This window comes from Poecilia reticulata, chromosome 7 (assembly GCF_904066995.2).
Source record: "Poecilia reticulata chromosome 7, P_reticulata-male-v2, whole genome shotgun sequence".
In the NCBI taxonomy this organism is placed as follows: domain Eukaryota; kingdom Metazoa; phylum Chordata; class Actinopteri; order Cyprinodontiformes; family Poeciliidae; genus Poecilia; species Poecilia reticulata.
This window is the reverse complement of record NC_088836.1, coordinates 15445499-15462556: the sequence shown is the minus strand read 5'-3', so window position 1 is coordinate 15462556 and position 17058 is coordinate 15445499. Positions and strand designations below refer to the sequence as shown.

Below are 17058 nucleotides of genomic sequence, written 5' to 3'. Positions count from 1 at the left end.
CTGGTGCTTCAAGCGAGAGAAATTCATGAAGAAGGTTTAAAGCTCAGGTTCGGACGTCACTAGGGAAGCTCTGCTTGGGGCAAAACCAGCCAGTGCGCATGCGTGGAACATTCGATCACTGGTGGCGTAGCTAGCTGCTAGGCTACGAATCCAGCCACCATGGAGAGGAAAGGTAAATCTTTACGCGACAGCCTGCAGACCATTTCAACTAAGTTACGCCGTGCATGTGATTACTCTATAGCTGGTGTTGCTATTGCTGCTACAAATGTAAAGCGTAGTCAAGCTGTCGTTGTAAATATATGTGGCTTATTTCACCGCGTCTGTCACGCACTGCGCTGGAGCGAGCTTCGTTAGCTTCATTAGCTTTAGCTTCAGTGTCAGGATTAACGTTGTACTTTTAGCTTTCCAGCTCTCTCTATATTTAACACAACCTAAACCCCTGACGGTGTGGTATATTTATGGTATGGCGTGTGATATTACTTCATGCCGTAGTGGCATGTTGTTGCGGTCCGGTAGCGTTGGTGGGCAGCCCGGTGATGTTATTTAACGGGGTTTGTGCATACACTGAGGGGGTGCACCCATACATTTTTTTGTGTGTGTGTGTGTGTGTGTGTGTGTAAATAAAGTCTGACTGCTGTCGGTAGCCATAAAGACGACACAATTCAATGCACAATGAAGTAGAGCAGAGCCTATAATGCTAATTAAGTTTAAACAGATCTTCTTTGTTTCATGCCTTTTTGTCTCAAGTGTCAGCTGCAGATCAAAAGACAAACAATGGCAACAGGATTTCTTTCTCTTCTCTTTTCAGTTCTAGCACTCCAGGCAAGGAAGAAGAGGGCCAAGGCGAAAAAGACCAACAAAAAGTGAGGTTTATTGTCGTTTTATATCATCTCCTATTTTAATTTTGTGCCAAAGGACATCGTATTGACATGGGTCTTGTCAGCTGAGTTCAGTTAAAGGGTGTTGCGTCCTGCGGTTTCACACTTTTCCTGTCACTAGCTGGCTCTGACGTTAGCAGCATGTTTGACTGTGGCGTGGGTAATTTAACAAATACAACTCATTGTCTCAACTCACAACAATGGATCCCATATGGCTCACTTCCACAGATTTCAGAGTTTTGCATCTTGTCTGTGCATGTATTGGCTTGGCTGTTCTGATAATATCTTGGTAGGCTTTATGTTTTATGAAAAACAAGAAATTGTAGTTATTGAATATTGCAATGATGGTATTTTCCAGCCACATGCCCCTCACTCTTTTCATTTCTGTCACCCGCCACTGCCGTCTTGAGTTTCAGCATCTTTATCACTCGGATCTAAAAGAGAGTGAAACTTAATCTAGCTTCAAAAATATGACTGGCAAGACAGATTTTCAGTGCATATTGCATAACATTTAAAATGTATTCATCCACCAAAGTAATTTGCCAGTGCAATACTCCACATAAATATTGTGCATCTCTATATTGAGGCAAGGCTTTTGTTCACTATATTCTGCTTGAAGTGATTGTTTGGAAAATTTTTAAAGGAGCTGTATCAAAACAAGTCAAACTAAGACATTAAGATAAAAAAAAATACACCAATATACTGCAATACGTTTTGCACACACTGTACAATATAATTGGGCTGAAATAAATCAACCAAGTCCCTTGCTGATAAAATTGCCAGGATATGATGCAGTTTAACGAAGCGTCGTTTGTAATTGAGAATGAACCGTTGACATGGACATGTCGAACTGATTGTTTTGTTGCATCTAACAATGTAATAGTCCTAACGGCACCAGTAACATCCTACAGAGTGTTATGTAACAGCCTGAGCTATATTTAAAACTAGAGAATGAAGAAGCCCACATCAGCCCACTGAAGCATGGCGTTTCTCTGAAAACGGTCCGCTTAGAAATACTTCTCTCCAGGCAACTTGCTAGCATGGCATTACAGCAGAGCTGCTGCTAAGAACTATTTATTTATTTATTTATTTATTTATTTATTTTAATTTTTATTTCTTTTAAACAACTGCTTCATTTGATCTAAATAACAATTTGATTTTCAGAAATCAAAAGCTATTTTATGATTTAGTTTTTGTTCAGTTTATATTTTATAAACTGGCTTTAACAGAACAGACAAATGTTAAGACACAAAATGTGGTTAGATGGCTGTAAAATGCAAACCAAGATTGACAAAAGCAGATAATTGGAGAAGATAATTGGAGAACTTTTTGATTTGTCTCTTACTGTGTAGGATGTTGTGCAAGTCAAATGTGCTGAAGTTGAAGAATTGATGCACATCCGAAAGGAAAAAACAAAATATACTTTCATGAATTACTTTTGTAAAAGTTATTGTTGGGGTTTTAATGTTTTCATGGAACATACAAATGATTTGTAATTTTGGATTTTATTACTTTAGTAGAAATGGATTGGATGGGTTAAACAAACCCTACATGTTGAAAACAAATGTTTGGTCTAAACGTGTCTGAAACCTTGACTAGAAAAGCAGCAGGGAGATGATGTGAGTGAATCCAGCAGTTTAGGGTGAACTTTTATTTTATTCTGAGCTTTTATTTTTTTGTTGGCTCATCATTGATCCCTGAGTGTCTTCTCATTACTCAAACTTTAGATTCTTTCTGCTTTTAGAAACTTCTCAAATATTTCAGAATCCGGCGCCTTCATTCCTGAAATGGATGCTGCTTTGAGCCATGATTGGTTCGAAACTATCTCTGGTAGCAATGCGAATATTGACTGCACCATATGTTGTGAATATGTTATCATAACATAAGTGTACAATGTTGATGCTGATGTAATGGAGAAATATAGAATTAATGAAGTCCATATATTTTAAAGGTTTAAAATCACATTATTGCAAATACCTTACAAGGAAAACTGTCAAGGGTAAAACGTGTTGGCGTGTAGCATGTATCAATATTTATTGTTTTTAATGAAGACAGATCATCCGTCTGCTGACATGGAACCCAATAGTCTTTTTCAGTGTGGTTCTGTTTCGTTTTCACACTACTGAAACCCGGAAGCTCCTCGTTGAAATTTTCCTCAAAAACAACTTATATGAATAAATGCCGTTACGTTCATAAAATTTAAAAATGATGTAGAATATGCAAAAATATTTGTAAAGACAAACTAAATGACAATCAAAATCAATGTAAGCTAGAAGTTTGTTTCTCAAGTGTGCTGACGTTCTAGTACTCTGATCTACTGTAAAATCATATCCATGCATTTTATTTATTTGTTACATAAACTCCAGTCACTTTCTGTATTAGCTGATCTTAGACTACCTGTTTTAAATTTCAGGTTGACTTGATGTGTTGTAATCTTGCACATCATGCCTTTGGGTCGGTGTATCCACACAAATGAACGCTCTGTGCTGAAACTGCTACTCTTTTACAGCCTGTCCTTGTGCTGATTCTTTCAAACCTGACTGCACATGTTTCAGGGCAGCTGTTTTTTAAGAAAACCAAGTTTAAATGTTTAAATGCTGTTTACTTGCGGTGCTCTGCACACAAACACCACAACACCCCAATGAACATCAACCTAGAAGGGATCAAAAGTTCAGTGATGTATGTATGTATAAAGCCATGATTGTTACTCTTTTCTGTTAAAGGCTGGAGGTTCTTCACGAACGCCTTTAAACACAGACCTTAGAGCACAGTTTGGTTCAGTTCATTTAGTCATATTTTAGACACTTGAAGCCAATGTACAGCACTTTAAGGTGCCATGCAGTTTATAGATATTATTTTATGCGTGAGACCAACAAAGTTGTGGATAACTGTGAAGTAAAATATACTTAAGTATTTTAAGTGTTAAACTTCAGGACGGTACAATAAGGAAAAACACTTAAGTGTTCCTTACAATGAAAAAGTATTTTATTTATAAAAAGAAAATTGCAGCTCTACTTAGGTTTGCAAAGCCGAATTTGAATGAACCACAGGATGATGCCAGAGACCAAAGTAGATGTCAAAAACCTAACAGCATCTCAGTAAACATACTGCAAACTCGCTGTCGAGCATGATGAAGGAGGGATGATGACGATGATGATGATGCGGGCTGGTTTTGTAGCCACAGTAGCCGTGTCTAAGTACGCGAGTTCATTTTCCACAAATTTACTCACCAGGCGAAAAACTCCGATTGCTGCGTAAATTATCTCAAATGTTTTCTGATGATGTTTGAATGCCATTGTGTATTTTGGTGTAAAAGATCACATGATACATTTTATATTGAAAGTAAATAAAATGCAGAACCTCATCATAGACATTAAATCTGTGACCCACATGATGAGAACGTCTTGTGCAGCTCCTGTTTCTCCTCCAGCTCTGCCCTGTTTTGGATAAACAGAACTCCCAGTAAACAAAGATTTGCTTTGTGGTTTAGACAAACCAGGTGTTTAAAAATAACTAATGTTTCAGTGCATCTGTTTTTTTTTTAGTGCTTTCCACTTGTGCTGCTTTAGCGTCTGTTTTATGATCTGTTCTCTTTTAAAGTTTATTTTTCACCTTTTTAATATTTGTCATGGTTTAAAACAACTAAGACGACAAAGCAGGACTCGTATTTATTTCACTGTAGGTCCACAGGTACTTTTATCCCGTTGCATGATAAAAACAGACATTATGGGTCATTTAAATATCACCAGTGCAAATTATGTTGGTTTTGATTTATTTTCAAGTTGTCATTTTATTTTAAAGTTAATTGATTGCATGTTTTATATTGGTACAGATTATAGTTAAATCCATCTTTGTTTGGAATTGAGGACAAACCAACGCTACAGTAAACGCTCTACACTAAAACTGTCTATTTTTCAAAGGAGACAATTCAGAATTACGCATCACAGGCCCAGCAGGCTGGTCTCTGGCCGTTTTGATGCTGCTTTGATCATGATGCATCAAAGCTAAACTCTTAGCATTTGCTTTCGGTTGGCGATAAATCTAATTTTAAGGATTTATTACTAACTTTCACAAAAACAAATTGTGGGAGTTCTGATTCATTTATCCATTTTGATTTTCATATGATTTGATCATTATGTTAAATAATTTTGTTAGGTTTAACCGTGCGTCATTCCAGCATTTAACGTTTACTGTTGATATTTTATCGACATATAATTTTAAGCTCTTTAAATTAGTGCAACCCTGTAATGGACAAAAGAAAATCGCATTTATTTTTGATAAAACTGGAAATTACTGCTCAACATTTTGACTCATTGACTTTGGGAAAACCTTTTTATTTATCTCTTACAATAAAATAGGATTGTGCTGATAAAGTGAAATGTGGCAACAACAAAAAAAAGAATAGTTTGTTTTTGTGATCAGATATTAAAAATGTTACTAATGCTCTCAAAACCAATGTTTTTTTTTTTGTGTTTTTTTTTTTAAAGCTTTGACTACTATTGGATAGGGCTTTAAAATTATTTTTAGGAGGTAAAACACAAATTACAGACAAAACCTTATTCCTAATGTGGTCTTTATTATTATTTTTTTCCCTTCTGCCCATCAGGCAGCCACCAAATGTTCGATCTCGACAACCACCACAACAAGAGACCTCGCCCCAGGAGCCAGAGGAACCGGAGGAGATCCTGGGCTCGGACGATGAGGAGCAGGAAGACCCCAACGACTACTGCAAAGGTGAGTCCTGTGTTTAAACTCTACGTTTCAGCTGCTCTGCAAAAAAGAAAGAAATGAAAGTAAATACTTAATGAAGTCATCAGTGTGTGTTTTTCAGGCACAGCATCGTTGGTTGCTTATTAACTTGGTGAGGGAAGTTGGGTTGTGGAGAAGCTTATATGACTCAGACATAATCCAAACTGTTGTTAATTTATAACCAGAGATTTCACCGCGTGCGCATGAGCTTCATGTCTTTCCTGGTATCTGTTGAACTATTTCCATCAGAGGTATTTTCTTCTCTTCCAGGTGGCTACCATCATGTAAAAGTAGGAGACCTTTACAATGGGAAATACCATGTCATCCGTAAACTAGGATGGGGACATTTCTCAACCGTGTGGCTCGCCTGGGACATCCAGTATGGAAAAAACACCTTACTTTCAAATCAGGCTTCTCTTTATCTTAAGATCCTGTATTTTTTATACACTCAAGTGTTTTTACTTCAATTCCTTTTAGCAAACATCACTGTTTTTCTTATTCCAGGGTTAAAAGATTTGTTGCAATGAAAGTTGTGAAGAGTGCAGAGCACTACACTGAGACGGCAGTGGATGAGATCAAACTCCTTAGATCTGTAAGTTGCAGGGCTAACTGCGCAAATTAACTCTTGAATGCAAGGACAGCAATCAATGTTCAGCAGCATTTTGAAGTAACTTGTAAAAACGGGTGAGAGAAACTGGCACACGGACTTTGAATCAAGTTTGATCTGTTTTGGAGACAAATGGATTCTTGTTTGTTCCGGTGAAGTTGAAAAATTGGACAAATTGTTCTTCCTAACATCAATGACTCCTAAACAACCCGGTTCGAAATCGGAAACATCACTTCTCTTTTCTTTCGGAGTCCAGCGAATACATTACAGGCAAATTTTAATCACAGATGGGTGCTGCTTTAAGCTGGATTATGGTTTAGGGACCATCTACAGTACAGGGGAAACTGGGGGTTTAAATCCATTTGGATTGTTCCAACATAAACCTTCCTTCAGATGAGCACTTGGAAATGATGAAACACCTGTCGTATCGCTTGACATCCAAACAGCAGGAGGGGTTCCTTAGAAATCAGTGAACTTCCCTAATCAGTGTATCTAATACTTATTTTCCCCACTGTAAACTTCAGAGGCAATAAACACATATTTGAGCATATTGGTTATGTGCACCTATTTTTATTTTTTTTTTAAATAAATTATTTTATTTTCACAGCAGAGAAGCTGATTACTCAGGCTGTCCGGGTTCATTGTGTTCACCAGGCAGCCTGAGGGAAGAAGCTGTCTCTGAGGTGGCTGATTGTTTTTTTTGCAAATAGCAAAAAAACAATCAGCCGTAGTGAAAATGTGAGTCCTGATTGTTTTCCTTTGCATTGTGACGTTTCCTTGTCTTCAGGTAAGAAACTCAGACCCTGACGATCCAAAGCGTGAAATGGTGGTCCAGCTGCTCGACGACTTCAAGATCTCTGGTGTCAACGGGACTCGTATCCTTCACAGCAAAGTGTCACATCCTGTTTTTTTGTTGTTGCCGTGTGGAAGCGGTGAAAGCACTTCCTACTAAGAGATGAAGCTTTACTTCCCAAAAATATGTTGTGAGGAATATAGAGTTACAAAGCGTAACAGCTTTAAACGGCACAGCCTGGGGTGTAACAAACATATCTATGTGTGACCCAAAGGGACCTCTAGGTATCATAGCAGTCTGGCTGTGTAAGATCTGCTGAATGCTGCAGCTGTAATCTGAGAGCAACTTGTTCTGTATAGCTAATGCTCCACCTCACGAATGCTCACATGCTCCCTAAACATTGTTTTTTCTTTCAGTTTTTTCCTCTCCCAGTGTTGTTGTCTTAACTACTGTCCTCCAGATGTCTGCATGGTGTTTGAGGTGTTGGGTCATCACTTGTTAAAATGGATTATAAAGTCAAATTACCAAGGGCTGCCCCTGCCTTGTGTGAAGAGCATCATTAAGCAGGTAACACGAGAGCCTCGGTCTCACCTTTTTAAAGCTGACGAGTCACCATGAAGGCTCAGCCCGTGTGAAGGGTGGAAACCAGTCAGGGCGGGACATGTCGCGGTAACCGAGCGGGTAAACTTAAATACTCCCGTCGTGTTTTACGGGAGATCTTTGCCAAAATCGTAAATGACTTATTCAGCCAGAATATATAAAAATAATCATTGTGTAATTTTTTTTGAGTAATCAGAAATGTTGCCGGTGTGCTTCACTGTGCAGGTTATGGCAGAAGGTGGTTGGTAACGTGGATGCAGTAATTCCAAAAAAACTGAGAAAAATGACGTTCTTGACCACATTTAGGGTTTGGTCATTCAGAGCAACATGTTGTGACTCGTTCGGTGATCCTTTTTGCCTCATTGCTGCTTTTTGGAAATGCTCTTGCTTTAGAACAGGAGTTTGTAACTCCAGTAGTTTAGTGCCATTGTCCTGCAGCTTTTAGATTCATTCCTGCTCTAACTGACCTGAATCAAATTAATGGCTTAAGGCCGGATTGTTGCAAAACCTGCTGACACGCCAATCAGGTAATTCAGCCTTTTGATTTAGCTGTGTTGGAGTCACAATTTTTTTTTTCCCACTTCTCCTTAATAAAATGGTTTATTCTCTTCACTTCTGATTCTGAAAGAGGTTTGGTGGCTTTCTCCACCACTTTACACTGGAACTGTTAAACCATTTTACTCTGTAGTTCCTTTTCTGTGTTATTAATGACTTTTGCTATTAGCTGCTAAGGGACGTTGCTTCCCCCCCTTAAGGGGAGAGTATTTAATTTTGTGAAAATTAAATACTGTCATTCTGTTTAAATTGCAAACCTGCTACTTCAGAAATTTACCTGCATTTGTTAATTGGTGGGTGCAAACCCAACACCCCTGGCTTTGTCTGGAATTGGTTCCAAAACACAAATCTCTTGGAATCGCAGATGGGGACGTTCATAACTAAATATGTTGAAGCTTTTACAGAAAAGACTGAGAATCAAGGAGGACAGGGTTGAGGAGTGGGACTTGAGCAATTTCTTAGGGTCAGTGTGTACAGCAGAAACAAAACTTTTAGGGAGAAACCTCAAGAAACGACAAAACAAAAATTCAAATTTTACCTTAACAATACAGACAAACTCCCACTTTTCTGTTTTTCTTTACAAATGATGTCTCAAAATACAATGTTTGCTTATTTGGAGCGAATATTTTTTCCGGGATGTCTGTGCCTCTTTGTCAATATAGTAAAGTGACAGAAGTGGTTTCATGAATACAGGAAAATAACTTTGAAAAAGGAACTTTGAACATGTGGCACAGATGCATACTATAACAGTTTATTGTTCAAACATAACTTTTGGAGGTAAATGATCATTTTCCTCTGGTTTATCTTTGAGGTTCTGCAAGGTTTAGACTACCTGCACACAAAGTGTCAGATTATCCACACGGACATAAAACCAGAGAACATTCTGATGAGCGTTGATGAGCCCTACGTCCGAAAGCTTGCAGCTGAAGCTACAGAATGGCAGCGAGCCGGAGCGCCTCCCCCCTCCGGCTCAGCAAGTATGACTGACACTCAAACAATAAAATCAAATGACATCTAAAAGGTTTAACCTAAAACTAGTAAGATTTTACTCTCACTCAATGTTGTCTTTGCAGTAAGCACAGCACCAGCCCCGAAACAGGTACACATTTTGTTTTTCCCCACAGAAATCGGCCCTCCACCCCCGTTTTTACCTCCAAAACAAACGTAACTTTTGCCGTGCTGTTTTTTCTTTCCTGTGTTTCTCTTAGATTGTGAAAATGTCCAAGAACAAAAAGAAGAAGTTAAAAAAGAAACAGAAGCGTCAGGCAGAGCTGCTGGAAAAATGTATTATGGACATGGAGGAGATGGAGAAGACCACAGAGACGCGCGAGGACGACGACGAGGAAGACAAAGACCCGCAGTCTCCCAAGGGACGAGCCTGCGCTCCCCTCAGACGCGTCTCTATTGAGGAGTTCAGAAGCGACGAACCGGCTGGTAAGAAGCCAACACCACTGGAAGTCTTTTATTTTTCTTTATGAATGTAAAAAATCATACTGGTCCAAAACCAGGCGTCATAGCTGTTTGAATCCTACAGCAGTCGAAAACTCGTTCTTAAGTTAATCTCTTTAATAAACCGTCAGAGAGGAGTGTGACTCCAGATAACATGAGAGTGGGACCAGACGAGCCGCCAGAGCCCAACTGCAACGGCCATGCGGAGGCAGAGGAGAGGCAGTCCAACTGTTCAAATGAAGACCAACACAACGGGAACGCTGAGTCCCCGGAGGAGCTACATAAAGAGTCCCCAGTCCACACGATGTGCAACGGCGTGGAGTCTACAGATTTCAACGAGCTGTACTGCGAGGTGGACGGCAGGGAGGCTCACAGCAGCGGAGTCACTCAGCGACGCCTTCGCACAGGGCGAGAAGGAGAGATTGAACGAAGTATTTTGCAAGGCGACGACGAAGAGGACGAGACTGAGGGTCATTACAGAATCCAGGAAGGCCTGAGAAACGGTCAGTCAAACGTTTTTTACATGCGCATGATCTTTGAGCTAGTTGGAACTTTGAATTATTGATTAGAAAATCTATTCTTGCCTTTGCGCTTTCCCTTTCCACTCTGATGTAGACAAGTTAACAGCGGGATCCCTGTTGGTTAACCCTCTTGAGCCGGGCAACGCAGAGAAGATCAAGGTCAAGATTGCAGACCTGGGAAATGCTTGCTGGGTGGTGAGTAGCTAACGGTCACAGAGATTTCCTGATTAGGGATGAAATCTTGTTGGCACAAAGTCATGTAAACAAGTCTGTGTACCACAAAATGTTCTGGACTTTATTGACCGTCCTTCACAGATGTGTGATTCTTATTTCTAACTCTTAAAAATGGTATGTTTTTCTTTTTGTAAATGTTGAAAATAGTTTGCACTTTTTAAGGACACGTTTCTTTGTTGTTCTCCCAGCAAAAGCACTTTACAGAAGACATCCAGACTCGACAGTACCGATCTTTAGAGGTTCTCATCGGTGCAGGATACAGCACACCGGCCGACATGTGGAGCACAGCCTGCATGGTGAGAGGCTGCGAGTAAACGTGTAGTGAAATGTGGTTCACCTTTTTGTTTTACCTTGATAAGAAAGAGGAAAATGTGCAACGCACATATTTTCAGATGCATCTTAAAAGAAAAAAAAAAAAGTAATATTGCGTAACGGTTATTTTATAGAGATTTATCACACATAGTGTAAAATATTTCAGACTTTTATTTATTTCAAATTTTCACCATCTATTTTGTAAACTTTGCGTTTTCAGCATTTTTTGATAATGAACTCATAATTCTTATAATTCATAGAGAAATAAATTAAGAAATATTAAGCAAAATTGAGTTTTTACTGTTTAAGGTTTGGATTTATTTTTGTAGCTAACAAGTATTGTATTTAATTATCAAAGGACAGCGAGTCATTATAAAGAAAATAGCAACGCTCGTTTTGCTCTCTTTTTTTTAATCTATTTTTTATGTGAGGGTTTAAAGCCTCACATCTCCTTGTTGGCCTGTTGTTTCCATAAGTTAATTTACTGGAAAAGTAGTTTCTGACTTCAAGTCTGACAAAGATTCCTTGACTGGTTGTAACATGAGGCTCTATGGGAGCAAAATGTAGCTTCTAAATGAAGTCAGTCTAAATTACAACTGTAGTAATGACACAATTAAATATCTGGTTCTGTCATAGATTTGTTTTGGTGGGTTTTTTTCACTAAGGCAAAAATAATTTTACAGTTCTAGCCCTGATATAGTTTTGTAATAAAATGCTAAAAGAAGTTTGAAAATGCATCAGAGTTGTCGGTGTGCAGCGTCTTCTTCTGCGATGACGTTGATTCTCTCGTTTGTTCAGGCCTTTGAGCTCGCCACTGGTGATTATCTGTTTGAACCTCATTCTGGTGAAGATTATTCCAGGGATGAAGGTAACGTTTGAATTTTCTCCTCCTGTCCGTTCTTCTTTCTTTATTCACTCTTAGCCTTGCAGCATTACTGCTAAAGCTGCTTTATCTGGTTGCACTTTTAAAATCTGCTTCCCTGCTGAGACATTTTGTCGGCAGAAATTTTGCTTCTGCGAAAACCCTTGCAGCGATATTCCTAGTTTATTAGCTCTGATTTGTTTGTTGCCAATATTTTAATGATTAAAACAAAAAAAAGTCGTCTCCTTTGGATTTTCATCGCAAATTATTGTGCGGTTTGCACAGTATTTTGCTGTGAACTTGGCATAGATGTTTACATTGTTAACATTTAAACAAGAGTTCATGTCATGAATTAATGATGTTATGAAGAAATATTCCTGAGTTTCATTTCCCAACCTCTAAAGCCTTTTTAGTTACCCTGGAAATGGGGCACATCTCCTCCATCTCCTTGTTGTCATCGATCATTCCTCGTGTTTCCTTCACATCTTTTTCACCGTCTGTATGTAAATGTCAGCACGCTGCTTTGCTTGAACTCTCTGTGCCGAAGTGATTCTGCTCTGAAATGTCGGAGATGTGCTGATGCTCGGGCTTCAGGCAGCTGGGAATGAGCCTCTTGCACATCTAGCACATTAAACTTTTATCCACCTGACTTTTTTTTATCACCGCTTTTTGTTGCCTGACTGGTATTTTGTGTTGGAATATGTTGTTTTATTAATCTGTTTTTGTCCTGTTTCATCATTTGACCAGAATATTTTAGTTTTTCCATGTTTGCTTGTGATCAACATGTCCATCATCATCATCATCATCATCCATTGTTCCTAATTGATTGTTGCCATCATCATCCTCCTCCTCCCCTCTCCTGCCCTTTCCCTCCTGTGACGTGCCTCATTTCCAGACCACCTCGCTCTTATGATTGAGTTACTTGGTAAAATCCCTCGCCACTATGCACTGAGTGGGAAATACTCGCAGGAATACTTCACCAAGAGAGGTATGCCACCCCTCTGTCTGTGGCTCACTCTGGGTAAGGTGGACAGGAGGCCCAAAGGAGAGAGATCCTGACAGTATTCTTTATATGCAATGGAGAAGCATACAAAAATATTTAAAACCATGAAAAGGTGTTTCCTTAAATCTAAAAATTGGAAAGAAATAAAACCAACATTCAGACATAATTTCCCATTAGCCTCCAACAGATGTTTGCCGTTTCTCCCCAACACGCAATTTCATCCTCTCACTTCCATTTATTTCTTTATTTGTAAGCAAAAATATACTGAAATGCAAAGGTTTTAATCAAAAGAAAGTATTTTCATGAATTGCTGTACAAATGCTAAAATGATTAAAAATACCGGGAGACTGAAATGACCACTTCATTAAAAATCTGTTGTCTGAACAGTTTAGCTTTAGTTACTTTTTCATAGGTTCTGTTGTAACAGAACGTATGTTCTCAATAAATGTATTGAGAAAAAAAAAAGGCTCCAAAGAGACGTGTAAGAGCCTGTTCCATCTTTACTTTAACTTCACACTGTCCTGACACGGTATTATCATTCCTCCTGGAAAGTTCAATTCAGTTTATACAGCGCCAATTCACAACGAATGTCATCACGGCTCTTTACAAAAAGAGAAAGTCCAGTCATAATTACATTTGTATTGATTGTAGTCATCAAACAATCCAGTCAAGTTCAGTTCGTTATTCAAATTAGTGGAAAAGTTTTCTCGGGATTAGATCGAGTCATTGTCTCACATCGTCCTAAACAAGCATGTAGTGACTGTAGATGATCACTAGCACTATGTTGTTGACTTTGCAACGACCCCTCGTACTGACCAGGCATGTAGTGACAGTGGAGAGGAAAAACTCTCCTTTAACAGGAAGAAACCGCCAGTGGAACCTGGACTTTAACTAGACATTCTGCACTGTGGGTTTTCAACACCAACCACAGATCTGCTGATACGGTTGAAGAACTAAAGCATTAAGCCAGTGGAGCTTGAATATTTTTTATGACGAATGAACAGTTTTTAACCCAAAACAGCATAAAAGTAAAATGTGAGAAACACTCAGAATAAGCATCACACTAGAGAGAGAGCAGCTGAATCCCAATTTGTGAAGAAATGTCTTTTTGTTTTTACCAATTCAAGAAGGAGTTAAATGTATAATATATATATATATATATATATATTTTCTAAATATTTTAAGTTACATTTGTCTGGTACGTAACCCGGCAGCAGTTTGAACTTGATGGGTTAGTCGGTGGTCGTCTCGGCCTCTCAGGATGGTTTTCATCCAAACTTCTAAACTGGAGCAGAAAAATGTCCCAGAACAGAAATCCTAAAAAAATGAAAGGTTCATGCCTCGCTTCTGGTTGTGAGGTTGCAAGTGTGCGGGATCTTGAGTTCCTCTTCATAAATTAAACTAAATAGCAAAACACAATGATAACATACATTTATTCTGTAGATGTTTAGAAGAAAGAAAAAAAGCTGTATTTAAAAATAAATCAAAGCAATCTAATCTAATGGCCGTTTGTGTCATTTCCCCCTGGTAGAAATCCTGGTTCACTTCCTTGTGCTTTGTTAATTAATGTGTTGGGACCTGAAAGAAAACAGGAATCACATTCCTTGACCACCTCTGAAAGTGGTCTGAGGGAAACTGAATACAGTTTGGTGCGTTTACACCAGTGTTTTGGTCTCAGGGGATCAATTTACCCAAGACAGATGTTGGTGTCTGATGGGAAATGCTTCCTCTCTTAAGTAATGAAATGAATGCCATTACAACGTTTAGTGTGTGATTAACCTCTTTTTTTTTTTTTTTTTTTACTTTAAAGCTGCTGCTATATGAGCAACAAAGAAATGTTGGGGAGCTGTTCAAATGTCTGTTGGTTAAATCAGTAAACTCTGATGTGCTGTCGGTGGGACTCGAACTCCTTCAACCCTCCACCCACACACCCAGAGTGGGCCCGACTGAGACACACTCTGATCAATATGTTGTTTGTCTTCTTCCTTTTCTGCTACCCACTGGGGTGTAGACCACATAGCGCTGATCATTGAGCTGCTGGGGAGTGTCCCACGCAAACTCATAATGACCGGCAAATATTCCAAGGATTTTTTCACCAAGAAAGGTAAAAAGAATGTGTCGAGATTCACTTCCTTTCTCTTTCTGTATTATTAAATTTTCTTTCGCTAAAAACTGCTACCATGTACTAAAAAAAAAAAAAAGCTAATTATTTTTAGAGTGGGTAAGCAGAAAGTTGCAGCTGCTAATGTTATATATTATAATATGTGATAATTCACAACAAGTTTAGTCTCCTAGTAAAATTTTTGTACCTTTTTGATGCTTTGACATTACAAACCCAAAACTGGGTGATAATTGTGAAGAGTGCACGGATTTCAACCGTGCACTCTTCACGGTTGAAGAAAGCAAATTTTACATTGTATATTATGTATCCATTGTAGCTCTGGCTGCGTGTCTGGGGTCCGTGTCCTGCTGGAACATGAACCTCCACCCCAGTCGAGGGTTTTGTTGCCTCCAACAGGTTTTCTTTCATTGTTCAGCTTCAAATGTTCTCCCATCAAATCCAGTCAAATTATTTGGTGGTGCGAATGCACCCACCGCGATGGAGTCTTAAAGCTGATGGAAGAAAAAATATTACGCTGAAGGAGGAGTACATTTCCACCCAACCTAAAAATTGATTTTAAAGTCAGTAAAATTCTGAGTATTTCTTTTAATTTAAAATGTCTGACTTTACAATATCGGAGAATATCTTAGTTTGAATTTATGCATTTAATTGAGGAAAATTGCGCTTTTTTTTTTCTTGCAAATTTACAAGTTACATTTTCTACATTTTTTTTTCTTTTAAATGCGTTTTGAGCTCACGTTTACTCCTCCGTAACCACACTTAGTCATAAGCCACAATATTTCAGCCTTTATTAATAAAATATTTTGTAAATCATTCTTGTACTAAATTTCCTTGGCCTTATAAATGCAATAAAGCACAACATTTAAATAAAATTGGTTTGTGGTCAAACATGCCAAATTACATTCAAGACTTTTTCAAGTCTCTTGTCCCTTTTTATTGTTTTAGTATCCTCCCATCTGAGGCAGCGTTGTCTGTGCCGTTTGTCTGCAGGTGATTTGAAACACATCACCAAGCTGAAGCCGTGGGGTTTGCTGGAGGTGCTGGTGGAGAAGTACGAGTGGCCCCGCGAGGAAGCAGAGTGTTTCTCCGACTTCCTACTTCCCATGCTGGAGCTGGTCCCAGATAAAAGAGCCACGGCTGCAGAATGCTTGCGCCACTCCTGGCTCGCCCTCTAGTGGACATGTTCAGGCGTTGCACCTCCCCTCCGTCCCACTTCCTTAAGAGACTGCAACAGATCACTTTCCACTTTGGGCATATCAAATGAATATTTATTTCTCTTTTTTTTGTTTTTTTTTTGTTTCATTGTTTTGGATTTCCTATGTTCTTATTCAGCTTTTGCTTCTGTGTACGTTTGCTCTTTATTTGTCCGTTCTCCTCTCGGCGTGACGTCAGGAATCCAGTGGATTTATTATTTGATGTCGGCTCCAGCTGCTGGGCTCCGTTTAACCCACCCAACCAAGAGCAAAGGTTTTATTGTTCTGCTAGTGAAAGCATCCTTGTTTGTTACACTCCTGCACTAAAACTCAAACAAATCAAGGATATGTAGCCTTTTTTTTTTTTCTTTGTTCCCTCAAAAGGACTTGCTTGCGCTTACATTTTCATTAGTGTTGTTACTTTTTATAAAACTGATTTTTTTTTTCCCCTTCTGTTTTTCTGGGGGCTTACAGTTTGTATTTGTAAAGTAGGTTGAGAAAGTTGCACACTGGGCTGACATTTACACTGACTGTGGTATAATTTTTAAGGCTCCCTAGAGTCTTTCTGACACTGTCATTAAGTAGGTCATATTTAGCCATAACAACCCTAATGTCACCTGGTATTTGGAAAGTGTATAATAAAAAAAATGAGATTGTTCTCATGGGAGGCTGGTATTCTCATACACCTACTAAAATTCAAGTTTAGCAGGTAAAAGGTTTCAGTGAGAGAAAATGTTAAAGCCCAATTAAATGGAGGGGGGAAAAAAAGGAGAAAATAAACTGTATATATCTGTACCAAAGAGTTTGCCTTTATGTATATTACAGTTATGTACAGTTTTTAACAAATCTTATATCTTAGCTAAAATGATTTAGCTGGGTAGCTGTGTTTTAATAAAGTGTATGGAAGATGTGTTTGAGCTCGGTTGTATGTATGGCCATCTGTTGAGTAATAATTTACCTGTTTTTAAATATAGAGTCGGTGAGATCTGGTGTTTTGTGATGGTGTAGCGAACCGATCATATCAAAACTAAGCTATGTTATCTGCTGAGACCTAAAGGTAAAAACGTACCATTTACATTAGCGTCGCATTCAAAAACAGAGACTTTGTGTGAGATGTTTAAAGACGAACCTGTAAAAAACACCATTCAATAAAAAAAACAAAACAGATCTTCATACAGTA

General features: G+C 38.6%; 1 protein-coding gene across 2 annotated transcripts; it reads left to right on the top strand.

The window, feature by feature from the left end:
* Positions 1–34: 34 nt before the first annotated feature.
* srpk1a (SRSF protein kinase 1a) lies at positions 35–17058 on the top strand. Of its 2 annotated transcripts, none has more exons than XM_008413528.3 (16): positions 35–172; positions 809–863; positions 5485–5612; positions 5898–6006; positions 6132–6219; positions 7022–7109; positions 7488–7594; positions 8994–9159; positions 9256–9281; positions 9391–9616; positions 9763–10134; positions 10247–10347; positions 10575–10682; positions 11497–11566; positions 14575–14667; positions 15676–17058. In XM_008413528.3, exons 1-16 carry the CDS (start codon positions 160–162, stop codon positions 15858–15860), a joined length of 1935 nt encoding a protein of 644 aa, XP_008411750.2. In that variant the 5' UTR covers positions 35–159; the 3' UTR covers positions 15861–17058. The 2 variants fall into 2 exon arrangements, with proteins under 2 accessions (XP_008411750.2, XP_008411751.2); XM_008413529.3 differs by lacking the exon at positions 14575–14667 and adding an exon at positions 12456–12548.

Excerpts from the sequence above, each read along its gene's own strand:
- srpk1a (XM_008413528.3), top strand. Across the intron at positions 7,595-8,993 it reads TGAAGAGCATCATTAAGCAG|GTTCTGCAAGGTTTAGACTA; the intron begins GTAACACGAGAG and ends TTTATCTTTGAG. Across the intron at positions 11,567-14,574 it reads AGATTATTCCAGGGATGAAG|ACCACATAGCGCTGATCATT; the intron begins GTAACGTTTGAA and ends ACTGGGGTGTAG.